Genomic DNA, 13925 nt, shown 5'->3' on the forward strand with positions numbered 1-13925 from the left:
GCCCTGGGGAACGATAGTGATAAATATGATTGGCTTTGACCACTTGGGACAAAAATAAGATAAGGCAAAAATAATTTTGGATTCAGGGTTCTCTAAGTTCCAGGAGACCCCATTCCAGTCTGTTGCATGAAATCTGTGTCCCAGTGATCTGAGGCAGGAAAAATGCAAGGCCTAAGGCTAGCAGGGCGGGAAAGGGCAGTTGTGCCTTGGCCCCGGCTCCGGGGCAGACATCAGGTAGAACTGGGTTGAACAGTGTTTTCCAGGCTGGCCTCACAGTGAATTGCAGATGGTCGGCTTTAGGCATCTCCGAGTGGGGTTTATCGGGTTCAACTCTGACAGAGTGGGGAGAGACGCTGTCTCAATTTGACAAACAGCAGAAACCACCCACCAGCCTCATTCCCTCAGGCCTGAGCTCATTTGTTCAAGACAATAAAACAGAAGTCTCCAGCCGGGCCTGGCAGCAGTCGGATGGAAAATATCTCATTTCCTGGCGTTAAGCGGGGCCGTGACTGCCAGTGGAGAAGCCACACTCCCCCGCACTGAGGTGAGCCCTCTCGTGCCATCCCCAGGCAGCCTGAACTCATGTACCTCCTTCCTTGACCAATTCTCTGCCAGCCATGCCCTGAAGGCCCACAAATGCCAAGTGAGAAAAGGTGTTACTGTCAGTTGCTCCAGACACACGTTAAGTTGCCAACGGCTCTGGAAGCCAAGATGGATTCTTCATTTCCTGGGAATAACCAAACATCGGTAGGTAGGGTCCCATCTCAGCCTTGAGATGTTCAGTGACAGTGCCTTAAGGTAGGACTGTCAATATGCCTGGCCTCAGAGCCAATGGTCTCCATTTTGGCCCTGCCGCTAACTCCAATGTCTATGTTGCCCCCATGATGGCTTAGAGCCTTGACTTTTTCACAGCACACAGCGAAAGCACGTGGAGAATCCACCCTGACAAGAGAGGGCCAGCAGAGTGCCTGCCCTGTGACCGTTAGTGTTCACTGTCACCCTTGCAGAGTATGGGTGCCGAGCCTCTGGGATGCCACTGGGGGATTATGGTGATTGTGTCAAAGTGGGACATCCTGCCCCCAGGGGGTGGCGCCGCACCAAGCAGACATTACTCTCTGCTTCCTGACTGCGGATGTGTGACCGTCAGCTGCTTTGAGCTCTTGCTGCCTTGGTTTCCCCTCCATAAAAGGGATCTTGAAGTGTAAGCTGAAACAAACGCCTTTTCCATTAAGCTGCTTTTGTTGGAGTACTCTATTACAGCAACTTAAAAAGAAATAAACCAAGACAGGCCTTCCGAGATGTCCATGCTCTAACCCTTCGTGCTCACGGACGTGACCTTCTATGGCAAAAAGGACTTGGTGTGACTGGATCAAGAATCTTGAGATTGTCAGGGATTATCTAAGTGGTTTCTAAACCATCACAACTGTCCACACACCAGGGAAGCAGGAAATGGGCTACGGAAGAGGAGGAGCGTTGTGTTGATGGAAACACAGACTGGGCTGATGTAGCCGCAGGCCACGGAATGCTGGCACCAAGTGGACACTGGAAAAATAAGTCACAGGTTCTCCCCTGGAGTCTCTGGAAGGAACTAGACTTCTGACACCAAGAATTTAGTTCTATAAAACTCATTTGAGACTTCTAGCCTACAGAGCTGCTAGAGAATAAATGTTGTTTTTAGCCAGGAGGCTGATGGCAAATGGGTAGGGTGGGAATGGATACAGATGAGGTCAGCATCTGGAGCAAGAGGAGGTGTCCCTGCTCCTATAGGAAGATGGGAATCCCAGCCTGCAGCTCTGCAGTGCTGATACCTGGGTCATCGGGACAAATGTCCCTATATCCCTGGGTTGTAGAAAACCCTACAGAATGGAGGAATCCACGCAGGAAGTTAGGACTGATGTGTGTGACGTCAGAACCATTGGAAGACAGGATCCTGGGGAGTTAGGACAGCATGAGGCCCAGACATGTCACCATGCTGAGTCTGGGTCAGTTCTTGCGATTGTTAATATGGCCAATTTGAGGGGAACTATAATCATGGAGAAGACAAGCCTTGGGCAAGCTCGTGAGGGATTTGGGACCATCACCTTAACTGTGAGCAGAATTGTTCTGCGGGCTGGGGCCCTAGGCCAAATAAAAAAGAGGAAGTGAGCTAAACAGTACCCATCACCCCCTGCTTTCTGACTGTCAGTACAATGTGACCAGCTGCCCCAAGATCCGGCCATCATTACTCCCCACCTCCCCATGATGGACTGCGTCCTCAAATGTGAGCCAGAATAAACCCTCCTTTCCTTAAGTTTGCTTCTTGTCAGGTATTTTGTGACAGCAATGAAGCAAGTCACTAAGAGAGTCTCAAAGCTCTCACCCATGGGCACAGACCATCGGCCTTAGCGAGAAGGCAAGAGGTAGCAGGTGCTTCACGGACCCTCGGGGAGGAGAGCTCTACCTGTGCCCCTCTTGGTCTTCCTCGGAGCAGGGCTACCATGGATGATGGTGGCAGACACTACCATCCACTGAGCACTTTCTCTTCTAAACCAGCTGCTCATCCACAGTCCTTCAAGGCAGAAAGCCCTGACTACAAAGCTCCCCGGGTCTGAGGGGAAGACTCCCTCCCCTTCAGTACATACACTTGCTTGCATGTCATAGCCTAGATGATGAGAGCAGCAAACTTACGCCCCCTGTCCCACCGTCATCTCAAAGGAGTACTTCTGCAAGGTACTCCTTCATCCCACAGGGCGTCCCCTTTACCATACCTACGCGCTCTTGGCCTCTCCCTGCCTGCTGCCTTACATGCTGGCCACTGCTGCTCAGGGATGTTGTCATCCTCCCAGTCTAGTCAAGCTCTCTTCGACTCAGACACTGAGGGCCATCTGCGGTGCCCCCCACCCATCTCAGGAGGTGGTCCAGGCCACTGTCGCACAGTCCCCATCTCATCCCCCTATTCCCCTCCCAGGTGTTTCATTTGCTCCTACTGAAGACACAGAGCCCGCTCTGGGCCTCCAACATGGTGCATGCGATGGCCTACCTGACACCTTTCCCGGGGTGTCCTTCTGCCTCCCCACTCCCTGTTACTGGAAAGCGTCCTCACTTGCTCCCCTCATTCACATTCTCCACCTGGATTTCCTGACATAGCACGATACCCACTAACCTAGCCAGAAGCTGGGGGAATCCTGACATCTCCTCTGCCCATGCTTTGTCAAGTGGTCTGTGAGTTGCCTCCATTCTCTCTCCTCCTCACCCCCAGCCCTTTCCCTCCACCACAGACTTCATGTAGATCTCATTGCCACTGGCATGGTTCATGCCGGTGACACCAGCTCTCTTGCTGATTCACCTCCATCCAGCCTGCCTTCCCACGACCTTATGTAAGAGCTGAATTCCCATAATATACATCTGCTTAAGACCTTAGTAACTAGCCATCTCTAACTACCATGTGAAGCCCCAAGTCCCCATCATACATCACAGCCCTCCAGTATCACCGTTCTTACTTCATCTTCTTTTTATTTATTTATTATTATTATTATTAGTCTTTTTAAGACAGGGTTTCTCTGTGTATCCCTGACTGTCACTGTCCTGGAACTTGTTTTGTAGACTAGGCTGGCCTTGAACTCACAGAGATCCACCTGCCTCTGCCTCCTGAGTGTTGGGATTAAAGGCTTGTGCCATCACCTCAAGGAACCATTCTTACTTCTTAACATCTCTCTCTATTCAGAAATCTTGACTCAGCTGCTTCTAGGCAGCAAGCAGACAGTAAAATGAGCCCGCCAGGCTGAGCGTGCGACAATCTCTGTGGCAGATTGCCACAGAATAGCAGCTGAACAGGAAACTGAACAGCAAATGACCCAAAGGCATTCAAATGTAAGAACACACCTAGGAAAAGACACCTCAGAATGAACTCAGTCCTAAGATTGCTGGCCCGAGGTCTCTCACCCTTTTCTAGTTGCTTATGCCAGGCTGCCTGATGGGGGCCATGCCCAGGGATGTCATGATGAGCCTTTGGCCTGTGCGGTAACAAGGGTTCTTGCTCGGAGGGTTTGCTACATGTTAATGTTCTGAAGCTGCCTTTTGAAATCCTTAAGGTGTGGTGATTTGAGAGGAACGCATCTCCCAGAGGCAAGTGTATTGTTCGGGGAAGTTTTGGAACCTTTAGGAGGTTCAGATTTTCTGGAAGAAGTATGGCACTGGCGGCAGGCTTTGAGAATTGCTCACTTTCTGTGAAACTTCCCTGCTTCCCATGGATGGAGAGAAAATGAGACCAGCCAGCTCCCTGCTCCTGCTGCATACTGTCATGTCATTAGGGACTCTGGCCCTCTGGAACCATAAGCCAAAATCCACTCTTTCTTCCTTATGTTGTTTTTGGTCATGATGTCTTATCACAGCAACAGAAAGATAACTAATATTGATGTGTAACAATTTATCCTGTGTCAGTTTGTGCTGGAACACCCACGTTGTCTTTCCCTCCCCTGACAAGCCTGGCTCTTACTGTATCCTGCTTTGGGTTCTTCCCTATCCTGTGACGCTGGGGGAGCCCCACCACAGTGGTCTCTGACGTGTCTGATGCCTACTTCAGACACGTTTGTTACCCTGGCTGCCAACCTCCTCCCTTGGTCAGCCCCATTAAGGGAATGACCATGCCTTGCTCATTCTGGATCCCCATGACCTGGCATTGAGGGGTGTAGCTTTAAGTACAAGAGGATTTATCCTTCTTGAGGGCCTCAGACTTTTGTCTGTATACATCTAAGGAACAACTTTATTTTATAGACATATTTTTAGGGCCTGTGTTAGGAGACCGTCAATTTCTCTGTGAGTTGAGGGTTGGGATAGAGTTACCAGACTTTTGCCTGTAGCCTGTGACAGCAAACTGTCTGTACTGTACAGAGTCTTGGGGCCATGGAGGCACTAAAAAGCACAGTCCCAGGCTACATCAGCATCCTTCTCCCTGAGTGTCCCTGCAGCAGCCTCCCTGACCTGAGAGGAAGGCAGGCCCAGCCTCTCATAGCACTGCCAGAGTGGTTGGCCAAGCCCTGGGGTTTCTCAGGCTCTGTGCTCTGTGGGGGAGACATTCTTTACAGATCATGATAGAGTCAAACAGACCAACGCATGCTGGTGTTGTCATAGGCTTGCCCTTTGTGTCCTTCCCTCCCCCGCCACTGCCCCTAACTGGCCCCTTCACAGAATCACATCAGGACTTGGCACTGATAACGTCTAGGAATCTGCAGGGCTGTGGCCATTTAGTGCAAGCATTCTAGTTCTCTACAGCAACTGGAGCTGCTGAGCAGAGGCACTGAGTTCCTGGGTCCTCAGTCTCTCCGGAGCCCAGGCTGCCGCTTGACATTACCAGGAACTTCCCTCTCTCCTTCTTAGAGCTATACCACAGTGTCCAGAAAAACAATCCCCATTTACCTGTGCTAGAAACTTCCTGAGGTTTAAGCTTCCTTGAGGACAGTGCTGGCTATCTTAGGCCATCACAAAACCAGGTCTAGAAACCTGGGGTAAGATATTCCCTTTAGAGGCTGGGGATGTAGTTCTCATGTGTGAAGCCCTGGGTTCTATCCTGGGCACTACATAAACCCTGGTGTGGTGATGCACTCCTATAATTCCAAAAGTCAAAAAGTGTCTGGACGACCAGAAGGAAAAGGTTGAGGCTAACCTAGGCTACACTGCCTTTAAAACCGCGTGAGAAGGTCAGGCAAGGTAGCAGACACTTTTATTCCCAGCATTTAGGAGGCACAGGCAGGAAAATCTCTCTGAGTCATTCAAGTCCAGCCTGAGCTACATAGCAAATTTCAGGACATTCCAGGACAGTGGCAAAACCCTGTCTCAAAAGCAAAACAAATCTAAACAAATAATCTTAGTACTTGGGAAGCTGAGGCCAAAAAAAAAAAAAAAAATTATGACCTGGAGGCCAAATTTTGTTTTGTTTTGTTTTAGGGAAAGAACAGAGAAAAGAAACACATCTTAAACTGTGCAAAAAAATCAAAACTGCCACCACCACCCCCCAAAAAAACCAAATAAATGACAAAACGAAATAGCAGTCCACCCTTGCCAGCACCAACCTAGTGGCCTGTACCTCTGCCAGCCAAATGACTTTTATTCAGCTGGTGACTGGGAGATATCAACACATCATGTTCTTGCTCAGCCAGGCACAGAAAGTCAGGAGTTTGCAGAGAGGATCCTAGGAACAAGACCTTATCCACACTAACCGCAGCCAGTGGGAGGCGCTGGTCAGCAGAAGAGAAATGACTACCCAAGGAGCAGAAAGAATTGAAGAGCCAGAGGATGGGGAGGACAGACATAAAACACTGCCATCCAGATACGGCATGGCCCATGCAACCATGAACACACAGCCTTCAACATTCCATCCTGGATAGAGGAGGTGTCCACAAGGTCCTGCCTTTCCCTGAAGAGCTGTTGGCTGCTAATGGTTGAGGGAGGGGAACTAGTCAGGAAGATGGGGTTGAGAGAAGAACGAGGGAGGGTGAATATAACCATAATGCATTGTATATATGCATGAAACTATCAAAAAATAAAGGGAAAAATAATTCCTTCCCTGGACCACTCTCTTGTCCTATTCTTGGCATCCAAACAATACACTGTATCCATCACTGTCCAAGGTTTTTTTGTTGTTGTTGTTTTGTTTTGTTTTTTGTTTTTCTGGGTAGATAGAAGAGGCAGGAACCCCAGTGCCTTTGAAACAACATCCCCTGCCAGGGTCTACAAGACTCAGTCCAGGCAAACAGAATATTGAGCACCAAGAGAATGTGTCCCCAATATCCAGCTCCTGTCACCAGGTAAATGGGGGTCAGGACACAGATGTTCTGGGCATACCAGCTGAACTACTAAGAGAACTCCAGACAAGTACCTATTGGTAGTTACCCTGGTTTAAAAGTCCATTGGTGGAAAACCTGGCAAGGCAGGTAGGAGAGATTGGGAGATAGGATCCAGGGTGGAAACAGTGGGGAGTTTGCCTTTGGCTCTTGTCTATGAGAGCAGAGGCTCCCAGGCTCAAACCCAATGACCTCAAGATCAAAGGTTTGTAGACCTCATCTGTAGGCTATCTTCACAGTGAGTTTTTCAGTTACCAGTAGAGGGCAGTGGGGTCAGAAGGTGAAAGAGTTAAAGGAACTTCCCTTCCCACCCAAGTGCACCAGGAAACTGAATGGTGGAGTATGGGGCCAAGGGATCTGGAAAGGTGAAGAATCTTAGGGCTATGGTTACAGGGTAACCTGAGGGTAACATGGCAATTATCCATGCAGTGGGAAGAAAAATAAGAGAAAAAGAAGGAAAGAAAAAGGAAGGGCAGAAGAGGAGAGAGAGGAGAGGAAGGGGGAGGAGGGAAGGGGAAGACAAGGGATGAGAAGGGTAAGGAGGAGAGGAATGGAAAGAAGAGGAGAGGAAAGAAAAGGCTGAAGAGATGGTTAGGAGAGCACAAGTATGAGGACTGGGGTTCAGGTCCCCAGAACCCACTTAAAAGTCAGGGGAGTGTGTTGGTTGCCTGTAGTCTCAGCATTCGGGAGGCAGATTCCATGGGCAAGCTGGCCAGCTAGACTCACCAGACTCCGAAGCTCTAGGTTTAGTGAGAGGCCCTGTCTCAACAAATAACATGGAGTGCTATCAAGGAAGATGCCTGGTGTCAACTTAGGACTGTCACACATATATGTATACACACCCACATACACCCGTAAGCACATACACACATCTCACATAGAGAGAGACACAGACATACACACACACACAGAAAGAGAGAGAGAGAGAGAGAGAGAGAGAGAGAGAGAGAAAGACAGAGAAGGAAGGAGTGAGAAAGAGAGGAATACAGAGAGAGGAAAGAAGAGAGATGAAGGGAGGAGAGGGAGAGGAAGAGGGAGAGAGAGAAAGAAAGAAAGAAAGAGAAAGAGAGAAACAGAACAAAACACTTTCTCCTTCTCCAGCACTATCTCTGCCACCTAAGAGCTGCCTTCTTGGTGAGCCTGCCTGAGACTGTACCCTGAGATCCTAACCTTACTACCCGTAGTGGTTTGAATGAGAATGGCCCCCACTGACTCTTATGTCTAAATTCCTTATCTCCGGTTGGTGGAACTGTTTGGGAAGGATTAGGAGGTGTGGCCTTGTTGGAGGAAGTATGTCACTAGAGCAGGCATTGAGAGTTCAAAAAACTTTTGCCATTTTCAATGTTCCTTTTATCTCTGCTTCCTGCATGAACACCAGGATGTGAGCTCTCAGCTGTCCCTGCTACCATGCCTTCACTTCAACATCATGAATCCTAACCCTCTGAAACCAGAAGCCCAGTTAAATGCTGTCTTTTATAAGTTGCCTTGATCATGGTGTTTTATCACAGCGAAAGAAAAGTAATTAAGACACTAACTGTCCCCTGCTCCTTCTCTGTCATTTTTTCTGAGACTTTCCCCCAATTAACATGCCTGCTAGCTTATGCCTCGAAATAATTACACGGACACCGTATTCTTTTAAACACTGCTTGGCCCATTAACTCTAGCCCTTACAGGCTATTTCTCATATCCCGATCAACCCATCTCTAATAATCTGTGTAGCATCAGTCTTACCGGGAAAGATTCTAGCCTACGTCCAATCCTGGGTCTGAGCTTCATGCGTCTGCCTAGTATACAGCCTTGTAAGTTTCCTCAGAAAAACCACAGAACATCATGAAAGAAAAGACAGTCAGCAAACTGCTCACTTCATTCCAGACTCAAAGAAAGGTCAGGCTTTGCCAAGATCACTTTGCTGCCAGCGACAGGGACAGGAAAGAAGGTACAGTGCCAGATGTGCAGCCTTTGGTGGGTGCCCCTGTACTACTTTGCTCTTGGAATTAGCACCATATGCTGAAGAGGGACCAGGAACAGGGTTACCACAGGGATGGTAGCTGGGGAAAAGGGAGTGAGGACAATGAGACAGACCTTGCCCTCTGCTAAAGCAAATGGATTTCCCAAATACTTGACAGGCCCGCCACTCAACAGTGTCACCCCATCACTCAACTGCGTCACCCCGCCACTCAGTTTTTTAACTTAGGGTTGTTATATAGCTCAAGTTGGCTTCAAACTGGAGATCCTCCTATCTTGGCCTGTTGAGTCCTAGGATTTCAAATTCATGCCACCATACCCAGGTAGTCAGCTACTTCCTGTGACTATTTCTATTTGCCATCCCAACCCCCTGCTCCCTGGTTTCCTTATTCTCAGAGTCATCTTGTGGCCATGGAGCTCTCTGAACAAAAGGCCTTGTCTTCGCCTTGCTTCTAGAATGTACCTTGAACCATTGGACCTGCCAGTCTGAAGGCTCTCTTTTTCTGTCTTCATAGAACACTCCCATTCATTCTTTCAAACCCAACTCAAATGACAACTTCCTTAAAAACTCTTGCCAGCCTTCCCAGCAGCCAGCACAGTGCCCAGCTCACGGTGGGTGGTGCCATCTCTGGGCAGGTGGTCCTGGGTCCTATAAAAAAGCAGGCTGAGCAAGCCATGATCAGCAGGCCATGATCAGCAAGCCAGTAAGCAACACTGCTCCATGGCCTTTGCTTCAGTTCCTGCCTCCACACTCTTGCCTTAAGTCCCTGCCTTGGCTTCCCTAATGATGAGCCAAATAAATCCTTTCTCCTTGGGTTGCTTTTGGTCATGATGTTTTATCCCAGCAATCATTAATCAATAAAATGCCTGAGAGACTCACCTATAGGCCAATATTATGGAGTCATTTTCCTCAGTTGGGATTCCCTCTTCCCAAATGACTCCAGCTTATGTCAAGTTGCCATAAACTAACCAACAACCTGCCTCTACTTTGCTGTGACTCTGGGACCACTGGCAATAAAAATCCTCTGCTGGTTCATGTCCTGGTAACCTTGCTGTGGTAAACTCTATTCGGGTGCTGATGGACACTTCAGTATCTATCACAAACTCACTGGATCAACTGATGTTTGGAAAACTCATCCGTGACAGTGAGGTCTTCATTTTATTCATTCATATGTATTTTAGAAAGGAGATTACTAATCTTGTCATTGACACATTCAGATACATAAACACTTCAGAAATGTCCAAACGGCAGCCCATGGATAAAGACGGTCAAAATTACAGTCCTATACAAAATTGCAAACTTAATTAAAAGATTTTTTTGTAGGTTTTGTTTTGTTTTCTGATTGTTTGTTTCTTTCTTTGTAACTCTCTAGCAGAGTTCTCCAGTATTCTGCAGGTGACAATGTCATGTTACATCAAAAGGTTGGCCATGCTGCTAGTTGTGAAAACTGCTGGCCAGAGGCAGACCCTCCCTGGCCTTTCTTGCATTGCTTTGGCAGAGCTGAGAGTGAGACCCAAGGCCTCGCTCATGCCAGCCCAGTGCTCGGCCGCAGCTAGAGGCCTAGCTTCCTGGTCCCCATTCTCTACAGCGTTCTCTACCTTTTACCAAACCAACCAGAGGAGATCTAATGCAGGGGTGAAGAACTCACCTATGACATTCCGGATGTCATCTTCTTCCTCGGGGCTCAGGACAGGACTAGCAGAAGTTGCTTCCTGCCCTGTCGTCTCCTCTTCCTCAGGCATGTCTGTCCCAGCTGTGTCAGGCAACCCTGGGACCAAGTGTGGTGCTTCCCCAAATGTGTCCTCAGGAACCATTTCTGGAGCAAGGGAGGCTGGAAGTGGTGGGATGGCTGTGTGGGCCACAGTGGTGGGTGGGACGTGAGTAGAAGCCATCGCCCCCGTAGGTTCTGGAAACACTGTGCTACTTTGTGTGGTTGCCAAGAGCTGTCCAGCTGAGGCCTGGTCAGGATCAGCAAGGCGGGCTGCTGAGGCAGAGGCCTGACCTGAGGACAAGGATGTGGCCTGGACGCTTGCATCAGTTGTTACAGCAGCACCGTGGCGAGTGGGCGCTGGCCTCCGGGTGGCACTTGTCAATAGGTCTTCATGCCTCAGGAGCTGATCTTCAATCAGCAAGTCCACGCCAGTGTCGCCACTGGAAAGCTCATCATCTGTGGAACAAACACAAGACTCATTTGTGGCATGGGGCAAGGAACAACCTGACCAAGGATGGGGGGCAACTGGCAGGTGAATGGGGTTCCTTGCTGCAAAGTGGCGGTGATTTTGAAGAGGGAGTGCTGGCAAAATTTCACCTTATCACTTTTATTTTCTATTTGGCAGTCGAACCTAGGCCTTGTGCGTGTTATACAAGTCCTCTAGTTGAGGTCTATCCCAAACCATTCTGGTTGGGGACTTAGAAGATGGGCAAGAACATGGTTAGAAGGACAGTGTCTTTCCTTGGGAGTCTGTGAACAAATTGTTGCTATTCTTACCCCAGCTTTGTGGGGGACTGGGGAGGAGCAGTCAAGGACTATGAGCCTGGACAGTTCACACCTGCAATGCTAGCATTTGGGAAAGTGTGTCAGGAGGATTCTGAGTTCAAGGATAGCCTGGAAAACAATATCTAAAAATAATTTTAAAGGAAGAAAGACAGAAAATAAAAAGACAAAAACCTTGCAGGAACGAACAGAGTGGCCAGATGAGACTCACTGAGATGGATAGGGAGCGATCCTGGAGAGGGAGCTGAGCAGCAAGGGGAGGGGGTGGAAGGATTCTAGGTGGGAAAGACAGTGATGAGAAGCCTTGGCCTGAATAAGCCTGCTGAGGCTGAGGAGCACTGAGGTAGCCGGTGTGGACACAGCAGAGGGTGTGAGCGGGAGGTAAGGTCAGAGGAAAACGGAGTTTGGGTCACAGGTAGCTTGGCGTCCCTGTAGAATTCAGCTTTTATTCTGACATGGATGAAGCTGAAGGGTTCTGAGCAGAAAAGACATGGGAAGCAAAGATTGATCAGAGGAGACAGGAGTCTAGGTGCAAAAAAATTAGCCACAAAGTTAGTTTTCAGATGTTCATTGAGAACACCAGGAGGTAAGAGAAACTGCAAGTGGCAGGCAAGAAGAAGGCATCCCAGGGGCTGGACAGGAAGAGGGATTTGGAGAGAGTTCCCGCCGTCAGTAACAGAAAACACAGCTAAAGCAGGCGAAATGACTCCGCAGCTTCAGGCTGAGAATAAAGCAGCGGACGGAAGAACAGCTGAAGCAGGAAGGCAGCGTGGAAGGCTGTTTCCAAATCCGAGCAAGGAAAAGAGCTGGCTCAGGGAGGGGGAATAGTGGCTTCCTGGGAGCTTTGGGCAAGGAAAAGAAAGGTGACAGCAGACGCGGAGACAACACAGAAACAGGCTCATCTATTCCTTATGAAAAGCCAGGAAGGTTGAAGGTGGACGGGGCAGGTGCTGGACACTCAGCCAGCCTGATGACCCTGGAGAGGAGCAGATGGCAGAGCCTACCAAGTGTCTCTAAGGAAGTCATTCTGTCCTGGCCTTGGTTTCTCCATCTGCAAACAAGGACTGGACAAGAGGATGCAGAAGTCCCTCCAGCTCATCTATCCTTGGCCATGGTGTCTTCTAAAACCCAGAAAACTTAGGTGACCTGCCCAAGGTTTCTCAGCAAACACCTAGGTAACTGAACACTGCGCTATGGGCAGTGTGTGGAGCCCCATCTCTGCAGGATCCAAATGGCCGTTTCCTCCTTGCCCTGCCTCTGGGTCCATCCTGCTGACCCGGACTCACGCTGCTCTTCAATGTCATTTTCCTCCTCAGAGACCTTGGCTTTATAGTAGGTGATTCCCCTGATGACGGTGGGCTTGGAGGCCAGCCGACCCCTCAGGTACACCTCTCTCTGCAGGGGCTGCTGTGGCTTCGTCACTGTAGGGGGAGCCAGCGGCTGCGTCCTCAGGAGTTCAATGGAGTTGATCTGCTGGGACACGGTCTCCTCCTGCAGAAACCGTTCTTCATACTGTTCCTCAGAGGGGACGAAATGAAAGGACAAGTCACTCACTGGTCAGAGAGATGGGACAGGATGGACAGTGCTGGAGCAGAGGCAGGCGGATCTCTGTGAGTTCAAGGCCAGCCTGGTCTACAGAGCAAGTTTAGGACAGCCAGGGCTATACAGAGAAACCCTGTCTTGAAAAAATGAACAAACAAAAAAAAGAATCAGGCTTACTTTTTATCATGTCCATTCACAGATGAAGAAATCAAAGCACAGGCCTGGTGTGCTAATGCATGTCTTTAATTCTAGCACTTTGGAGGCAGAGGTAGGTGAATCTCTGAATCTAAGGCCAGCCTAGAAGACTTCTCCAATGTTAAAAAACAAAACAAAACCAAAAACCTGTTTTTGAGTCACAGACTCAATTCTCAAGGGAAATAAGATTGCACTTCCAAGACAGATGCTTTCCATGAGCACTACTGAAGGAAGCTGTAGCTTCTTTAGACTGTGAGAATTTGAAAGAGAAGAGGCCATCCCATGATTTCACTTCCCCAGGCAGATGTTCCGTAATATCTACTAAAGTTCTGAATCATAATAATCCCAAGGAACAGCCTCCATTTATGATTGGCATTTGATTTTGTCAAGTGACATGAAGCCTCAAGATTAGCATCCTGGAGTCTGGGAAATCCCGAGGACACGATGAGAATGCCACCTTGATGGCGCTGGCTGTGCTGAAAAATTACCTTGCCCTTCAGAGGCTATTGCCACACACTGGCCTCCTGAGTCTGTTGTGTGACAATATCACGATAGCTTCCCCAGGCAGGACAATTACCCACTTGGCGAGCAAAGAACTATGGGTGCAAGATTTTTACTGGCTGGACTCAAAGTCAGGGCCACCTTGCAGGCGACTCCAGCTCTCAGGAGTAGTTGATCGTGAGTGTGGGAGCACGGGGCCAACCCTGCTCTCCCGAGGATGCCAGTGGCTGAGGACAGAGGTCACCAATGCTATCAGCCTCCTCCTTGATCAGAGGGGAGGGGTAAGGGTCCTTAAACCCCAAACTTCCAGGCCTTGGGAGGAAGGCCCTAATAGAAACAGCACCCAGGGTAGGGCACAGTAGGGCTTTATCCACTCCTTATTAGTTACAGAGGTCCAGCCATCATGACA

At 49.1% G+C, this 13925-nt stretch overlaps 1 protein-coding gene across 2 annotated transcripts in view; it reads right to left on the reverse strand.

The window, feature by feature from the left end:
- The window catches only part of LOC121455112 (olfactomedin-like protein 2B), a 37620-nt gene that overhangs the window by 2916 nt on the left and 20779 nt on the right, over positions 1–13925 (reverse strand). The window contains exons 5-6 of one of the 2 annotated variants that reach the window (XM_041662670.1): positions 12565–12790; positions 10433–10951 (exon numbers count right to left, since the gene is read on the reverse strand). In XM_041662670.1, coding sequence (XP_041518604.1) covers positions 10433–10951; positions 12565–12790 — 745 coding nt within the window. Of the gene's footprint in view, positions 1–10432; positions 10952–12564; positions 12797–13925 lie in introns of both variants that reach the window. The other variant, XM_041662669.1, reaches the window with a different exon arrangement.

Source organism: Microtus oregoni, unplaced genomic scaffold (genome assembly GCF_018167655.1).
Source record: "Microtus oregoni isolate MIOR12 unplaced genomic scaffold, Mior012 000013F_ref0000133, whole genome shotgun sequence".
In the NCBI taxonomy this organism is placed as follows: Eukaryota; Metazoa; Chordata; class Mammalia; order Rodentia; family Cricetidae; genus Microtus; species Microtus oregoni.